This window comes from Ranitomeya variabilis, chromosome 8 (genome assembly GCF_051348905.1).
Source record: "Ranitomeya variabilis isolate aRanVar5 chromosome 8, aRanVar5.hap1, whole genome shotgun sequence".
Lineage (NCBI taxonomy): Eukaryota > Metazoa > Chordata > Amphibia > Anura > Dendrobatidae > Ranitomeya > Ranitomeya variabilis.
The window spans coordinates 205,625,360-205,640,203 of record NC_135239.1 but is presented as its reverse complement, the minus strand read 5'-3'; the positions used below and the strand labels follow the sequence as shown (position 1 = coordinate 205,640,203).

The 14,844-nt window shown below is 45.6% G+C and overlaps 1 protein-coding gene and 1 long non-coding RNA gene across 4 annotated transcripts in view; one reads left to right on the top strand and one right to left on the bottom strand.

Moving 5' to 3' along the window:
- The window catches only part of LOC143787595 (uncharacterized), a 153,679-nt gene that overhangs the window by 52,660 nt on the left and 86,175 nt on the right, over positions 1–14,844 (bottom strand). The gene's annotated exons all lie outside the window — the stretch shown is intronic.
- The window catches only part of CELSR3 (cadherin EGF LAG seven-pass G-type receptor 3), a 101,007-nt gene that overhangs the window by 25,654 nt on the left and 60,509 nt on the right, over positions 1–14,844 (top strand). For all 3 annotated transcript variants that reach the window (XR_013218408.1, XM_077276480.1, XM_077276479.1), the window contains exon 2: positions 5,052–5,690. Coding sequence is in view for 2 of the 3 variants with exons in the window: in XM_077276480.1 (XP_077132595.1) it covers positions 5,052–5,690 (639 nt within the window). In the remaining variant the exon portion in view is untranslated. The remainder of the gene's footprint in view (positions 1–5,051; positions 5,691–14,844) is intronic.

The following is a 14,844-nucleotide window of genomic DNA, read 5'->3' as shown; positions in this document are numbered from 1 at the left end:
AAAGGGGTGGCAGTAAATATTGACGAGCTGCCGGGCGAATCCTAAAGGGCAGAACATTCAGCTTCTCGGCCGGGAGATTAAACAGTTTATTGAGAATCCACATCGAGCTGAAGAGCTCACATAAAAATCATCTTGGCTTCTTCCAGGGACAATCTGTTATCAATCAGATCAAAGGGAAGGAAAACTTTCATTAAGGGCTGTCCCACACGTCCAGATAATTCCGGTACCGGAATAAATCGGTACCAGAGTTATCCGTGTCCGTGTGCCTGGGAACTCACGGAGGCCATACGTGCGGTACACGTGTGCCGCCCGTATGGCGAGTGGGTACCACACGGAGCGTGTGGTACCCACTCTGCATGGTGCTGAAGCTGCGATTCATATCCTCTCTGCAGTAACGTTTGCTGCAGAGAAAATATGAAGAATAGTGTTAAAAATAAAGATTTAGGTGTCCGCCGCCCCCCCACCCCCTGTGCGCCCCCCCGCTGGTCAGAAAATACTTACCCGGGTCCCCCGTCGGCTGTCGCTCCTTCTTGGTCTGGCCGCGGCTTCTCCTGCATGCGGTCACGTGGGCCCGATCATTTACAGTCATGAATATGTGGCTCCACCTCCCATAGGGGCGGAGCTGACTATTCATGATTGTAAATGATCGGCCCCACGTGACCGCATACAGTAGGAGGCGCGGCCAGACCAGGAAGCAGCGAGGGAGCGGGTAAGTATTTTCTGACCAGCGGGGGGGCGCACAGGGGGTGGGGGGGCGGCGGACACATGGATCTTTATTTTTAACACTATTCTTCATATTTTCTCTATAGCAAACGCTGCTACAGGGAAGATATGAATACCGGCTTCAGCACCATGTGGGGGGGACAGCGCTTACTGTAGCGCTGTCTCCTGCACGCACACGGACCCCAGACGGAGAATGTCCGTGTGAGGTGCGTGTTTTACGCGGACCCATTGACTCTATTGGGTCCGTGTAAAACGTGCGCTCCCACGAACACTGACATGTCTCCGTGTTTGGCACACGGAGACACGGTCCGCAAAAAATCAATGACATCTGCACAGATGCATTGATTTTTATGGGTCTACGTGTGTCAGTGTCTCCGGTACGTGAGGAAACTGTCACCTCACGTACCGGAGCCACTGACGTGTGAAACCGGCCTTATATCGACCTGGAGCTTCTAGACGCTCTTAAAGGGCTGACCCACACGTCCAGATAATTCCGGTACCGGAATAAATCGGTACCGGAGTTATCCGTGTCCGTGTGCCTGGGAACTCACGGAGGCCATACGTGCGGCACACGTGTGCCGCCCGTATGGCGAGTGGGTACCACACGGAGCGTGTGGTACCCACTCTGCATGGTGCTGAAGCTGCGATTCATATCATCCCTGCAGCAACGTTTGCTGCAGGGAAAATATGAAGAATAGTGTTTAAAATAAAGATCCATGTGTCCGCCGCCCCCCCACCCCCTGTGCGCCCCCCCGCTGGTCAGAAAATACTCACCCGGATCCCCCTTCGGCAGTCGCTCCTTCCTGGTCTGGCCGCGGCTTACTGTATGCGGTCACGTGGGGCCACTCATTTACACTCATGAATAGGCGGCTCCGCCCCTATTGGAGGTGGAGCCACATATTCATGAGTGTAATCGGCCGCATACAGTAGAGAAGCCGCGGCCAGACCAGGAAGGAGCGACTGCCGACGGGGGATCCGGGTGAGTATTTTCTGACCAGCGGGGGGGCGCACAGGGGGTGGGGGGGCGCACAGGGGGTGGGGGGGCGGCGGACACATGGATCTTTATTTTAAACACTATCATTCATATTTTCTCTGTAGCAAACGCTGCTACAGGGAACATATGAATGGCGGCTTCAGCACCATGTGCGGGGGGACAGCGCTTACTGTAGCGCTGTCTCCGGCACGCCACACGGACCCCAGACGGAGAACGTCCGTGTGAGGTCCGTGTTTTACACGGACCCATTGACTCTATTGGGTCCGTGTAATCCGTGCGCTCCCACGAACACTGACATGTCTCCGTTTTGGGCACACGGAGACACGGTCCGCACAAAATCAATGACATCTGAACAGATGCATTGATTTTTATGGGTCTACGTGTGTCAGTGTCTCCGGTACGGGAGGAAACTGTCACCTCACGTACCGGAGCCACTGACGTGTGAAACCGGCCAAAGGGCAATGCTTCTAAAATGAATCTGGGAATCAATCATTATAACCACAATTGCCACTCTCCCTGTCATTCAGCTTTTCTAGATTCCTGAGCGGTAAGTCCTAATTAGGCACTTACACAAACCGCTTCTATATTACCACATATCTAGTCTAGAAGGGGTCATCACAAAGGGGGCGATTACTGGACAACACCCCTATATAGATATACTATAATGGAGCAAGCTGACTGCAGCCACCACAAGGGGGCGCTTATGAGCTTTTTGCATAATCTAAGTTTATTGCGCCCTCTAGTGGTGGCTGCAGGCAGCTAGAATTTTATAATGTTTTATTTACTGTGAAGGGAATCTGGGGCCCAGAATCAGAAAAAAAAAATCAGCTTGAAATGCAGGATTCAGCTTTATTCCCCTCCTAAGAATATCCAATAATGCCTAACAGATTGGCTAATATAAACCAAGACAAGCAAATATGTTTAGGTACTTATTCTGAATATCACCTTTTGAAATTCCTTTTAAATAATGAATAGCAGGAGTTCTGGTGTATAAATGGTTCCTGCCCGCGATAATGTACAAACTACACAGCGCTATAAATTACACTTGGATTGGTATGACCCACCTGGTGGTCAGAACAGGAATTGCAATCGTAAAAATAATATGAAATATTTCCCATCTTCCAGCTATATTGAATAAATGCATTCACTGTTCAGATAGGGGTTTAAAATGACTGCAATCATGTCCGATTTCTTGCACAAAACAGCATCACCTCTTTCCATGGTTGTGTCTGATATTTTGGCCAATCTTAGTTGAACAAATAGGGATAAACTGCAATACCGCACACAGCCTGTGGACAGGTGTGGCGCTGTTTTTGCAAGAAATCAGTCCTACTTTTCTAATCCTGTACAACCTTTGATATGGCTGGATCCTATTATCACTGCAGAACTGGTCCCTAATAGATCCTTGGATCCGTCCCCACTTTATTTTAACGCCATCCCCAGGTGTAATGGATGGTAACGTGCTCTGCACCCCACATATACGGAGGGAGCAGGGTCTAATCCATTCTCACAAAGTCAGTGGAGTAATGTTACTTAAGAGAAGGCTTTTACTGTGGCTATAAATAATTTATACAGCGCAGCCGAAATAATAACTTTCCTGACTCACCAAATTACCGGAACTGTAAATCACAGAGCCTTTAACCCTCGAGGACACAGGGCATTCACCTCCATTGATGACCTGGTGACTAAATTCCAAAAAGTCCAGGCCACTTGCGAATTTGGCAACACCCAGGAGCTTTGCCCTAAGGGACAATAGCCACTGTGTCTATGGTTATAGTCAGTGGTCGTCCGCCATGGGCGCAGAGAAAGGGGCGAGTATACACGGCCGTAGTAGCCAGTAAGGTTTCCCCTCTTGTTATGGTGGCAACGCCGACACTTTTTGCTAGTGATAACTTGTTATAAATAAGGATTTGTGTCTTTTTGCCGCTTCCCCGAATACATGTGATGTTAGAACTTCTGCCCATAGGGGGCACTTATGGTGGCACCGTATCAGTACCCTTGAGCAGCATGGACCTGTCCGCTTAGCGGGGTCACATACATAACGTTGGCCCGTAGAGCACGTTGGCCCTCATCGGAGTTGATCACAGCTACGATCCCGTTGTCTGCCGCCCCCATGAGCCATACATGTATCCGTGTACTCGGGATATCGCCTCTTTATGTTCTCTCGGCCGCTTCTCGTTTTTCTTCTCTACGTATGAAGGAAAATCAATGGCTTTGAACCTGAAGGGAGTGTGACGGCCTCGGGTGTTTAGCAGGAGAGTAGTTTTCTACTTTCCCGTCTCATGATGAATATGTGAGGAGAGATGACGGATAAATCTTTTCTCAGGCAGTTATTTTTTTTAGCTTTCTTTTATGGCATTTATTACATGTTTGTCGAGAGACTCTTATAAACATGGTCAGAAAAAATGGAGTTCAGCAAATAAAAGAAAGGAAAAAAAAAGACCAAATCGGAGTGAATTTGACATTTTTTAATCACCAGGCAAAAAAAAAAAATGGTTAAAATAAAAAAATATGTGAAAATGTAATATTTTGGTGAATTTTTGCTTCTGTTTTAAGGTTCTACATTTTTAACTCGCATTAACAGCATCAAAGTGATTGATCTAGAATTAAATTAAACTCTATTCGACCCATCTTTTGAGTTAAACACATTTTTGGAAAACGTAGGTGACCCTGGATAAAGTGGTTATAGAAGATAAACAAAAATTGCAGCATTCTTCCAAAAACAGCCCAACACTTGTACACAGGTTGTATCTGGTATTGCAGATCAACCCCATACTATTTAATTGAACTAAGTTGCAATCCCAGACTCAACCTGTAGACAGGTGAGGCGCTGTTTCTGAAAACGGTTGTCCAGAGTTAGAAAGACATGGCTGCTTCCTTCTAGAAACAGCGCCTCTCTTGTCCATGGGTGATATCTGGTGTTACACTTCATTGACATGAAAGCGGCTGAGCTGCAGTACCGGGCATAACCTGTAGACGGATGTGGCGCACTTTTTGAAAAACGAAAATCAGAAATGAGTTCCTAATCCTCATCAATGGCTTACAGTTTAAAGTCTTGCTCCTGTTTGTCCTTAGATAACCTCCAACATATTTAGAAACATGGTTCCATCTTACGAAATCATGGGACTCTCTAAAAAAAAAATCAGGACTGCTGTCAATGTGTCCATGATAACCGCTCACACAAGAGTGAACATAATGGGGAGAAAAGTTAGGGATAATTTTTTTTTTAGTATTCAGGAAAATTGACAAAGTGGAAATAATCCAAAAAGTTAACGTTCTAGATATGAAAATGTAATGATACCGCAACGTTGTCTTCTTCTTGTCTCTTCTGTAGATGGGATCCATAGTGTGACCGCTCAATGTGTCCTGCGCGTCCTCATCATCACAGAAGACATGTTGTCCAACAGTATCACGGTTCGTCTGGAGAACATGTCTCAGGAGCGCTTCCTGTCCCCCTTGTTGACCAGTTTTTTGGAGGGAGTATCCACCGTGTTGGCCACCCCGAAGGAAGACATCTTCATCTTCAACATCCAGAACGACACCGACGTGAAGAGCTCCATACTCAACGTCAGCTTCTCTGCCCTCGTTCCCCAAGGAGACCGCTCACAGTTTTTCAGCTCAGAAGACCTTCAGGAGCAGCTATACATGAAAAGGATGACGCTCACCTCGGCCTCCATGCTGGAGGTCCTGCCGTTCGATGATAACGTCTGTCTACGTGAACCCTGTGAGAACTACATGAAGTGTATATCTGTGCTCAAGTTTGACAGCTCGGCACCGTTCATTGCTTCCGAGTCCATACTTTTCCGTCCAATTCACCCCATCACTGGTTTACGTTGCCGATGTCCTCAAGGTTTCACCGGGGATTATTGTGAAATCGAGATTAACCTTTGTTACTCCAACCCTTGTCAAAATGGAGGCGTCTGTGCCAGAAGAGAAGGAGGCTACACGTGTATATGCCAGGATCGCTTCACAGGTCAGTGTTTGTGGGTCCCTCCAGTGGACTGACGAGAGCTATGAGGTGGTGCGGTGGCATAATGGTGGCGTAATGGGCTAATATTGTGGCACTATGAGCTTAAATGGCAGTGTCAAGATGTACACAGTGGTCGTGTTGGTATTATATCGGAGGCTTGCATGATGCCTCTATAGAGCTATATGTTGGTAAGGTGGCATAATATGATGCCATTGCAAAGCTGTAGTTGATACGTTGTGCTACCACAATGGTGTTCATGGCCAGCATTCAGACATTTTTGACCAATGTGGGGACATCTTTGGCTAATTTGACGACTTTATTGGCTGGAGGCATTTCCAGCCTTTATATTCACCATTGGAGAGCAGAAAAAATTAGAAAAATTAGGTTTATGCTCAGTCTCTCCAGTTGACCTATGTTTGTGAAGGCCTGTATGTCACATTTGAAGAATCGCAAGAGTCAGATGGCCAAAATGCATAGAAAGGTGCCCTTTTTGGGTTACTTTTTTAATTCACATCTATTAAATGTAATGATTAGAGTTGAGCAAAAAGATTCTCATGAGCTTAGTCTAGTGGCCACGTTGGCTTTCTGTGGCCACCAGACCAGAGACTAACAAACCTCCTATCTGCGGCATGCATGCCGTAATGTACTACTCAGAAGAGGCCTCGGAAAAGCTGCAGGAAGTAGGAGGTCTGCAGGGTTCTGGTCCGGTGGCCCCAAACTATCAGCGTGGCCGCTGGACTAGGGTCCTGCAAATCTTTTTAATCCACAGTAGTCATAATACCAATCGGTAAAAGGTCCGCTAAAGTCTATATGGCCATACGTTGAACTAGAAGGTCGGCAAAATCTTGCGATAATGATGGGACCAGCTGAATATCTAATGTATACTGTCTGTTAGACCAAAGCTTGATCTGCAAGAGAATAAAAGGTTGGGCAAATTGAATTTTAGCATGCCCAATCCTTTTGTTCTCCATGGAGATAACCTGCGACCAGAGGTGACTGGTAACTTCCCCGTCAGCGGCCCTACAGCTGCAGCCATGGACTTTTGAAGACCACTCATTGAGCCACTTGACTTGGTCAGACAGAAGCAGAAAGTGTTGTAAAGTGTTTGGAGCCAGTGTCTTCAAGCATCAGCGCTGAATTACCCATCACTATAAATATAATCTAAAAACTGATAGTAAAGTTTTTCTTTTTTGCTTCTTCACATAATACGATGGTTGACTGGTCGAGCGGTGAAATGCTTTACATTCTCTTGAGTCGGGCTCAGCTAACATTATAGATCAGCGCGCCGCGTTCCCTCGGGGGAGCTCTGTGTGGTCGGCTAGCTGACAATGAAGCCAACAGGTGCCGTACGGTGTTTGCCCAGTACGGCTCTGTTTACCATCATGGAGACGGTGCTGAATTCTAAGCAGCGTCCAGGGAATTACGGAAGATGAATGCACGCGGCCAAGTCGTAGAATGAATGCAGGCGCTTGTGCCGCTTCTCCCAGGAAAATAAATGAGAAACGCTTGCAAGATATGCAGAAACCACCTGGAGCCGGGGAGCTATCTCATCACACGCATGATAAACGTCTGAGAAATCTGCTCTCAGTTATGTCGCTTTCACTACCCGGAGGGCTGCCACTCAGCTTTCCCAGAGGCCTGAATGACGTACCTGTTTGCGTTAACGCACACAGGACCCAGCTTAGTTGTCACCCATCTTTCCAATGAAAATATATATATAGGTAAAAATGGAACTTTTTAGTACTTAAAGGGGGTTCCCAGAATATACGTGGACGGCCTAAGATGAGGACCGGCTATTAACGTCTGCTCAGTGGGATCATCCATAATGATAACCAGCTTCTCATGCAAGAGCTACTGTTCGGGAGGTAGGTTTGCATTGCAGGTGTATAGTTTTAGGACACCCCTTCCTGCTCCCCTGTTGCAACGTCATTATCACCAGGCCAATGCTGATCCCCCAGAAAACGAATGTAGGTCGAAAACCGATGCACCCGATCACCTCCTGTGCCGCGAAGCTTACGAGTAGGCTGATATCTGATGCCAGCAATGTTGGATCTAGTGGCCCTTAAAGAACCAAAAGTTATATAACAGGTGCTGTCAGCTGCTCCCCCCAGCTGAGCTGCGTTATAAATACACAGCGCCCCCTGCTGGCAGACCGTGGGCAGTAAATGCTGACTGATGGGCTGCAGCCCTGTATGTAGCTCCTGGTGATAATAGAAACATCTGTATTTTAGTAAAATGGATAAAGAACACGTCCAGAGGAGACATGATTACATTTCCCGCTCTTGTCTTGCAGCCAGCAGTACACAAAGCTAATTTCCAAGAACTCCGCGTTCCCCCTCGAAAAAGTGCATTGTTCTTTATAAATCCCTTCCTCTCCGCCCTTAACCCACATAAACGCTCTCCTTAACCCTTGTTAAGCTGTTGCCCTTCGGTCCCCGGATCTTTCCGTGGTTCCATCGGTATCGCCGGCTCCAGGCGGTACATGGGATTAAAGGAATGTGTTCCTCCTTGCCGAACATTTCCATTTTCGATTCCTAAAGGAATGTCTTGTGCTTGAGAAAGATAAAGGATTATTAATTTAAAACCCCTCGCTTCAGAGGCTGGGAGCACCGGCGGCAGTAATGTGTTTCTGTTTAGACGACTTGCTTGGGCAAATCTTTGTTTAACACTTTAGGTTCCGACAGGAAACTGACGCACGGCATCATGGGTAACTGACCAATATGGCCTAGGCCGAGGGTCTGTCAGACGGGGACCCGTGACGGAGTTCTGGCCATCTGATCTGTGTCCTTCTAATTAAAAGATTAGTAATTACTCCTGATTGGGTTTATAGCTGCATAATCAACGGCGCAATCTTCTTGGCCGCCGAACCCACGTTATAATCGGCTTACAGACAGATATAATGAGGCTGAATAATTGAGCTTAAGATGGCGTCTACCTACGACAGCTCATTACGGAGCTTATGCTATGGACGACGGTAGTACCAACATTGGCAGCTTAGCTCCACTTTACGGTAGTCCTGCCCCAATACCGTCTGGGCACATGTAAACCCCGCACCCTTTAGGCACAGGACACTGCTAATTTTCGAGGAAAATTTGGGACAGTTATAAAACGTACGTCGACACATGAACTTCCTATAGGTCAGTATTTTGGCCCCATAGACTCCCTTAAAAGCAATGCAGTTTGGAGATAATACCGCCATAACGTGACATTCATTGCAGAGTCTATGAAAAGTTAATAGAATATAGGTCCATAGCTTTCTATGTAGTCGATGGTTTCGCCAACAGCTTTCTCTTGAGTCCCCCATACACAGAAACGGTCGGCACGGCTGAGCGCTGCTATGATTTCTATGAGACTTTTAGGAGTGGCTTATGTCTGCGCAGAATAAAAGGATCAACATCCGGGATCATCTGTCAGGGAAAAATTAGACGGACCCCATACAACCCTCTGACATAGGCAGGTTCGGCTGACTTTTATCTAATGTGTATCGGGGCCTTTAGTTGCCCTCTTAAGCCCCCGTCTGTCTCAGGAAACCACCATGAAATGTTCTTGTCGCTTAGGCCTAAAGCTCACCATAAACTTGTCTTTACCCAACAGCCATAAACCCCAACTTGCCCAACTTTCCTATAAATATGGCCGCCGGCTCCATAGGACTTGCTGATAAGCGACCACTCACTTTGCAACTACTCACTTTGCCGCCACTTATCTTCATGGGGTGAACAATCAGATTAGGAAGGTTGATATTTGTTGGACCTTTAAGAGCAGTCACCATTGACGTTGGATTCGATTAAACCATTTTCCACAGCCAGACATCACTATCAGTTAATTGGATCATTGTTAGGGACAATCCTGATTGGTTCGTCAGATATACCGCCATCCCATTATTGAAGACGCTTGGTAATTATAGATGTGCAGTCACCCACTGGCAATCCTCTAATGAGGCAAAGATACATAGATGAGAGATATGGACGGATGGAGTAAGATCCTCGGATCCAGGGTGGTCCCCCTAAGAGGAAGCGACGTTTCTGTGAACGTACAGTGGGGACTACGTGATTTCCATGCAAAAGATGGAAGATGGGGAAGATTTGCTTCTTTCCTGGTGATCTGGAAAGAGGAAGCGTAGTTCTCATTTATCAGACCTGGGGACACCTGGACCCCACCGGCCTTGTGCCAATGGCATCCTCTGCCACATCAGAGGACACCAGTGTTATAAATGGCACGAGGCAGGTGGGGTCCCTGTGACAGATTTTGTATTATGCCCCAAGAGCGAATTACACCTCTGGTCACTCCATAACCTACAGGGTATCGGGGTTCCTATTTATGGCAGTGACATAATCCCTCAAAAAACAAAAATGTAAAGATCTTCTTACCCAACTGGTGCAAAATGGCACCGAGGCCGTTCCCACCTGTCTTTAGCCTATACCTAATGGTGAAGATCAGTACTAACTAGATCTTTCTTCAATCTTCATGTCACCCTTGTTCACAGGTTGCATTTGTCATTGCAGCCTGTATTTTTATTTTTAAGTGATTGGACCTAAGCTGTAGGACCTACAGACAGGTACAGAGCTGATTTGGGAGGAAGACAGACATTTTTCTGATCCTGTGCACAGTGCCTTGTTGGCACTCCCCACCCATGTCTTGTGCCTCATTACTCCTCCTTAATATTATACCAGACCAGGTTTCTAGTTTTGCACATTTTTGGGAAGAGGCTCCTGAGAGTCACCAGCTCTCCTGGGTTCACTTTTGCTGTATGGGTAAAATGAGGGTTTAGGCTGCAGATACCATGTGCCAGGTGCGCCCAACTATCAGGTGGGTGCAGCTTGTCGTCAAGTGAATGGAGAAGGGAGGGAGCGTGCTGACGGTGTGCAATCATAAATCATATTTTGCCTGGCAGACTGTGGCATCCCTTCCTTTATCCCCCACCCCCCAGCCTTTACTGGCACACACGGTGCTGACAGGCCAACATTAATGAAGGTGTCTGCAGCGATTTCCCCGCACATGCATACATTAACCATAACAAAAATGGAAATCAAATCAGAAAAAAAAACTGGGAACATGCACAAAAGCCTCAAAAACAAATCTATTGAATTCTTCCGTAACGTGTAATTATTTGTAAGATAAGCTAAGCCTGCAATAATTAACCCCGGCCATAAGAAACCATCTGCAATCCAGTTAACATTTCATGCTGGTATCTGCTTCACGTTTCCCGATTTTGTGCGCCGCATACAAAAACATCCATAATTCAGGGAGAAATCAACAAAGGAAATCTTATCAATTAAAGCAGAAAATTCAATCAGGAACAATATGAAATGGCGAAACTGCAGACAACTTAGAAGGAAACAGGCCTATAATGCACCAATGTAAACTAGATTTCAGGAGATCAGGTTGCCCACGTTATTTATTTGCCCAGTATATAGAACTGGTCCCATTGTTTGGGGCTATGGTGCCTTGCAGCTAAGTGACACATTCACATTCCTCCTGGGCGGGTCTTTTACTCCGGGGAGGAGCTTCATCTCTCTTAGTAAAATCCAAATAGTCCTCCTATCACAATCAATGCCTTCTCTCTCTCTACACCTTATGACAGAGGCTAGTATTGGGCAGCCACATTGCAGTTGTATAGCAGATATAACACTGGTCATGGATGGATATACAGTTTATACTATTCCCTGTGCAACATCGGCTACTTATGGTTTGTGCCAATTAACATTTCTTTGCTTTTCACCAGTACAGGCTGTGTTTTATAATATCTGGATATTTTCTGACAATACTCTTCTGATTTTATATATAATCCAAATCTGAGATTATATTGTTTATCATTCAATCATCTGTCAATTATTCCAGACACATAGCTGGAAGGAATAAGCAGGAATCCATTAGTGGCAGTAAGGAGAGTTCATCTGTAGAGATAAGAGCTTTAAATTGTAGGAAACCTGTGAACCTGCGAGTCTTGTGAGAAGACTACCCATAGTCATTCACATCCAAGGCAATATAGGGAGGTCATTATCTAACCTAGAACATGTCACTGGGACAGGCCCATTATATCCCACAAATGGCTGTAAAGCAGTGGATCAGAAGAAGCATAGCTGACAGATTTTTTCTACTATAGTGATATAATTTAAATTCTCTAGTATTGACAATATATGCAAGAATATAACTAGTACAAAATATATATATTACAGTTAGGTCCATATATATTTGGACAGAGACAACATTTTTCTAATTTTGGTTATAGACTTTACCACAATGAATTTTTAACAAAACAATTCAGATGCAGTTGAAGTTCAGACTTTTAGCTTTCATGTGAGGGTATCCACATTAAAATTGGATGAAGGGTTTAGGAGTTTCAGCTCCTTAGCCTGTGCCACCCTGTTTTTAAAGGGACCAAAAGTAATTGGACAATTGACTCCAAGGCTATTTCATGGACAGGTGTGGGCAATCCCTTCGTTATGACATTCTCAATTAAGCAGATAAAAGGCCAGGAGTTGATTTGAAGTGTGGTGCTTGCATTTGGAAGATTTTGCTGTGAAGTAAACATGCGGTAAAGGAGCTCTCCATGAAGGTGAAACAAGCCATCCTTAAGCTACGAAAACAGAAAAAAAAACATCCGAGAAATTGCTACAATATTAGGAGTGGCAAAATCTACAGTTTGGTACATCCTGAGAAAGAAAGAAAGCACTGGTGAACTCATCAATGCAAACAGACCTGAGTGCCCACGGAAGACAACAGTGGTGGATGATGGCAGAACAATCTCCATGGTGAAGAGAAACCCCTTCACTAGGGTTGAGCGACCTTTACTTTTATAGGATCGGGTCGGGTTTCACGAAACCCGACTTTTTCAAAAGTCGGGTCGAGTGAAATCGGCCGATCCTATAAAAAAGTCGGGGTCGGGGTCGGCCGAAACTCGAAACCCAATGCAGTGCATTGGGTTTCCAATGGTTCCCAGGGTCTGAAGGAGCGGAAACTCTCCTTCAGGCCCTGGGATCCATATTTAAGTGTAAAATAAAGAATTAAAATAAAAAATATCGCTATACTTACCATCTGATGCGCCCTGGTACTAAGCGGGAACCTTCCTTCCTTAGAATCAGCCTTCCAGGACCTTGCGGTGACGTCGCGGTGACGTCGCGGCTTGTGATTGGTCGCGCGGCCGCCCATGTGACCGCTCGCGCGACCAATCACAAGCCGCGACGTCACCGTGACGTCACCGAAGGTCCTGGAAGGGCTGATTCTTAGGAAGGAAGGCTGCCGGAAAGAAGCAGGGCGTGTCCGAGGGTGAGTATATACCTAATAGGAATATACTCACCCTCGGCTTCGTTCCGGCAGCCTTCCTTCCTAAGAATCAGCCCTTCCAGGACCTTCGGTGACGTCACGGTGACGTCGCGGCTTGTGATTGGTCGCGCGAGCGGTCACATGGGTGGCCGCGCGACCAATCACAAGCCGCGACATCACCGCGACGTCACCGCAAGGTCCTGGAAGGCTGATTCTAAGGAAGGAAGGTTCCCGGTTAGTACCAGGGCCCGTCAGAGGGTAAGTATAGCGATATTTTTTATTTTAATTCTTTATTTTACACTTAAATCTGAATTCCGATACCAATTCCCGATATCTTAAACATATCGGGAATCGGTATCGGAATTCCGATTCCAGATTCAGAAGATCGCCGACTTCATGGCCGACCCCACACAGGGGTCGGGTCGGGTTTCATGAAACCCGACTTTGCCAAAAGTCGGCGACTTCTGAAAATTGCCGACCCGTTTCGCTCAACCCTACCCTTCACAACAGCCAACCAAGTGAACAACACTCTCCAGGAGGTCGGCGTATCAATATCCAAATCTACCATAAAGAGAAGACTGCATGAAAGTAACTACAGAGGGTTCACTGCACGGTGCAAGCCACTCATAAGCATCAAGAATAAAAAGGCTAGACTGGACTTTGCTAAAAAACATCTAAAAAAGCCAGCACAGTTCTGGAAGAACATTCTTTGGACAGATGAAACCAAGATCAACCTCTACCAGAATGATGGAAAGAGAAAAGTATGGCAAAGGCGTGGTCCAGCTCATGATCCAAAGCATACCACATCATCTGTAAACCCGGCGGAGGCAGTGTGATGGCTTGGGCATGCATGGCTGCCAGTGGCACTGGGTCACTAGTGTTTATTGATGATGTGACACAGGACAGAAGCAGCCCAATGAATTCTGAGGTATTCAGAGCCGCCATACTGTGTGCTCAGATCCAGCCAAATGCAGCCAAACTGATTGGTCGTCGGTTCATACTACAGATGGACAATGACCCAAAACATAAAGCCAAAGCAACCCAGGAGTTTATTAAAGCAAAGAAGTGGAATATTCTTGAATGGCCAAGTCAGTCACCTGATCTCAACCCAATTGAGCAGCATTTCACTTGTTAAAGACTAAACTTCAGACAGAAAGGCCCACAAACAAACAGCAACTGAAAACCACCGCAGTGAAGGCCTGGCAGAGCATCAAAAAGGAGGAAACACAGCGTCTGGTGATGTCCATGAGTTCAAGACTTCAGGCAGTCATTGCCAACAAAGGGTTTTCAACCAAGTACTGAAAATGAACATTATATTTAAAATTATTGAATCTGTCCAATTACTTTTGGTCCCTTTAAAAACAGGGTGACACATGTTAAGGAGCTGAAACTCCTAAACCCTTCATCCAATTTTAATGTGGATTCCCTCAAATGAAAGCTGAAAGTCTGAACTTCAACTGCATCTGAATTGTTTTATTTAAAATTCATCGTGGTAATGTCTATAACCAAAATTAGAAAAATGTTGTCTCTGTCCAAATATATATGGACCTAACTGTATATACTGCCCCTATAAACAATAATATAACTACTACAATACTGCCCCCTATGTACAAAAATATAACTACTATAATACAACCCCCTACATGCAAGAATATAACTAATAACTACTGTAATACTGCTCCTGTGTACAAGAATATAACTACTATAATACTGCCCCTATGTACAAGAATATAACTACTATAATACTGCCCCCTATGTACATAAATATAACTACTATAATACCGCCCCTATGTACAAGAATATAACTACTATAATACTGCCCCTATGTACATAAATATAACTACTATAATACTGCCCCTATGTACAAGAATATAACTAATAACTAAAATAATAC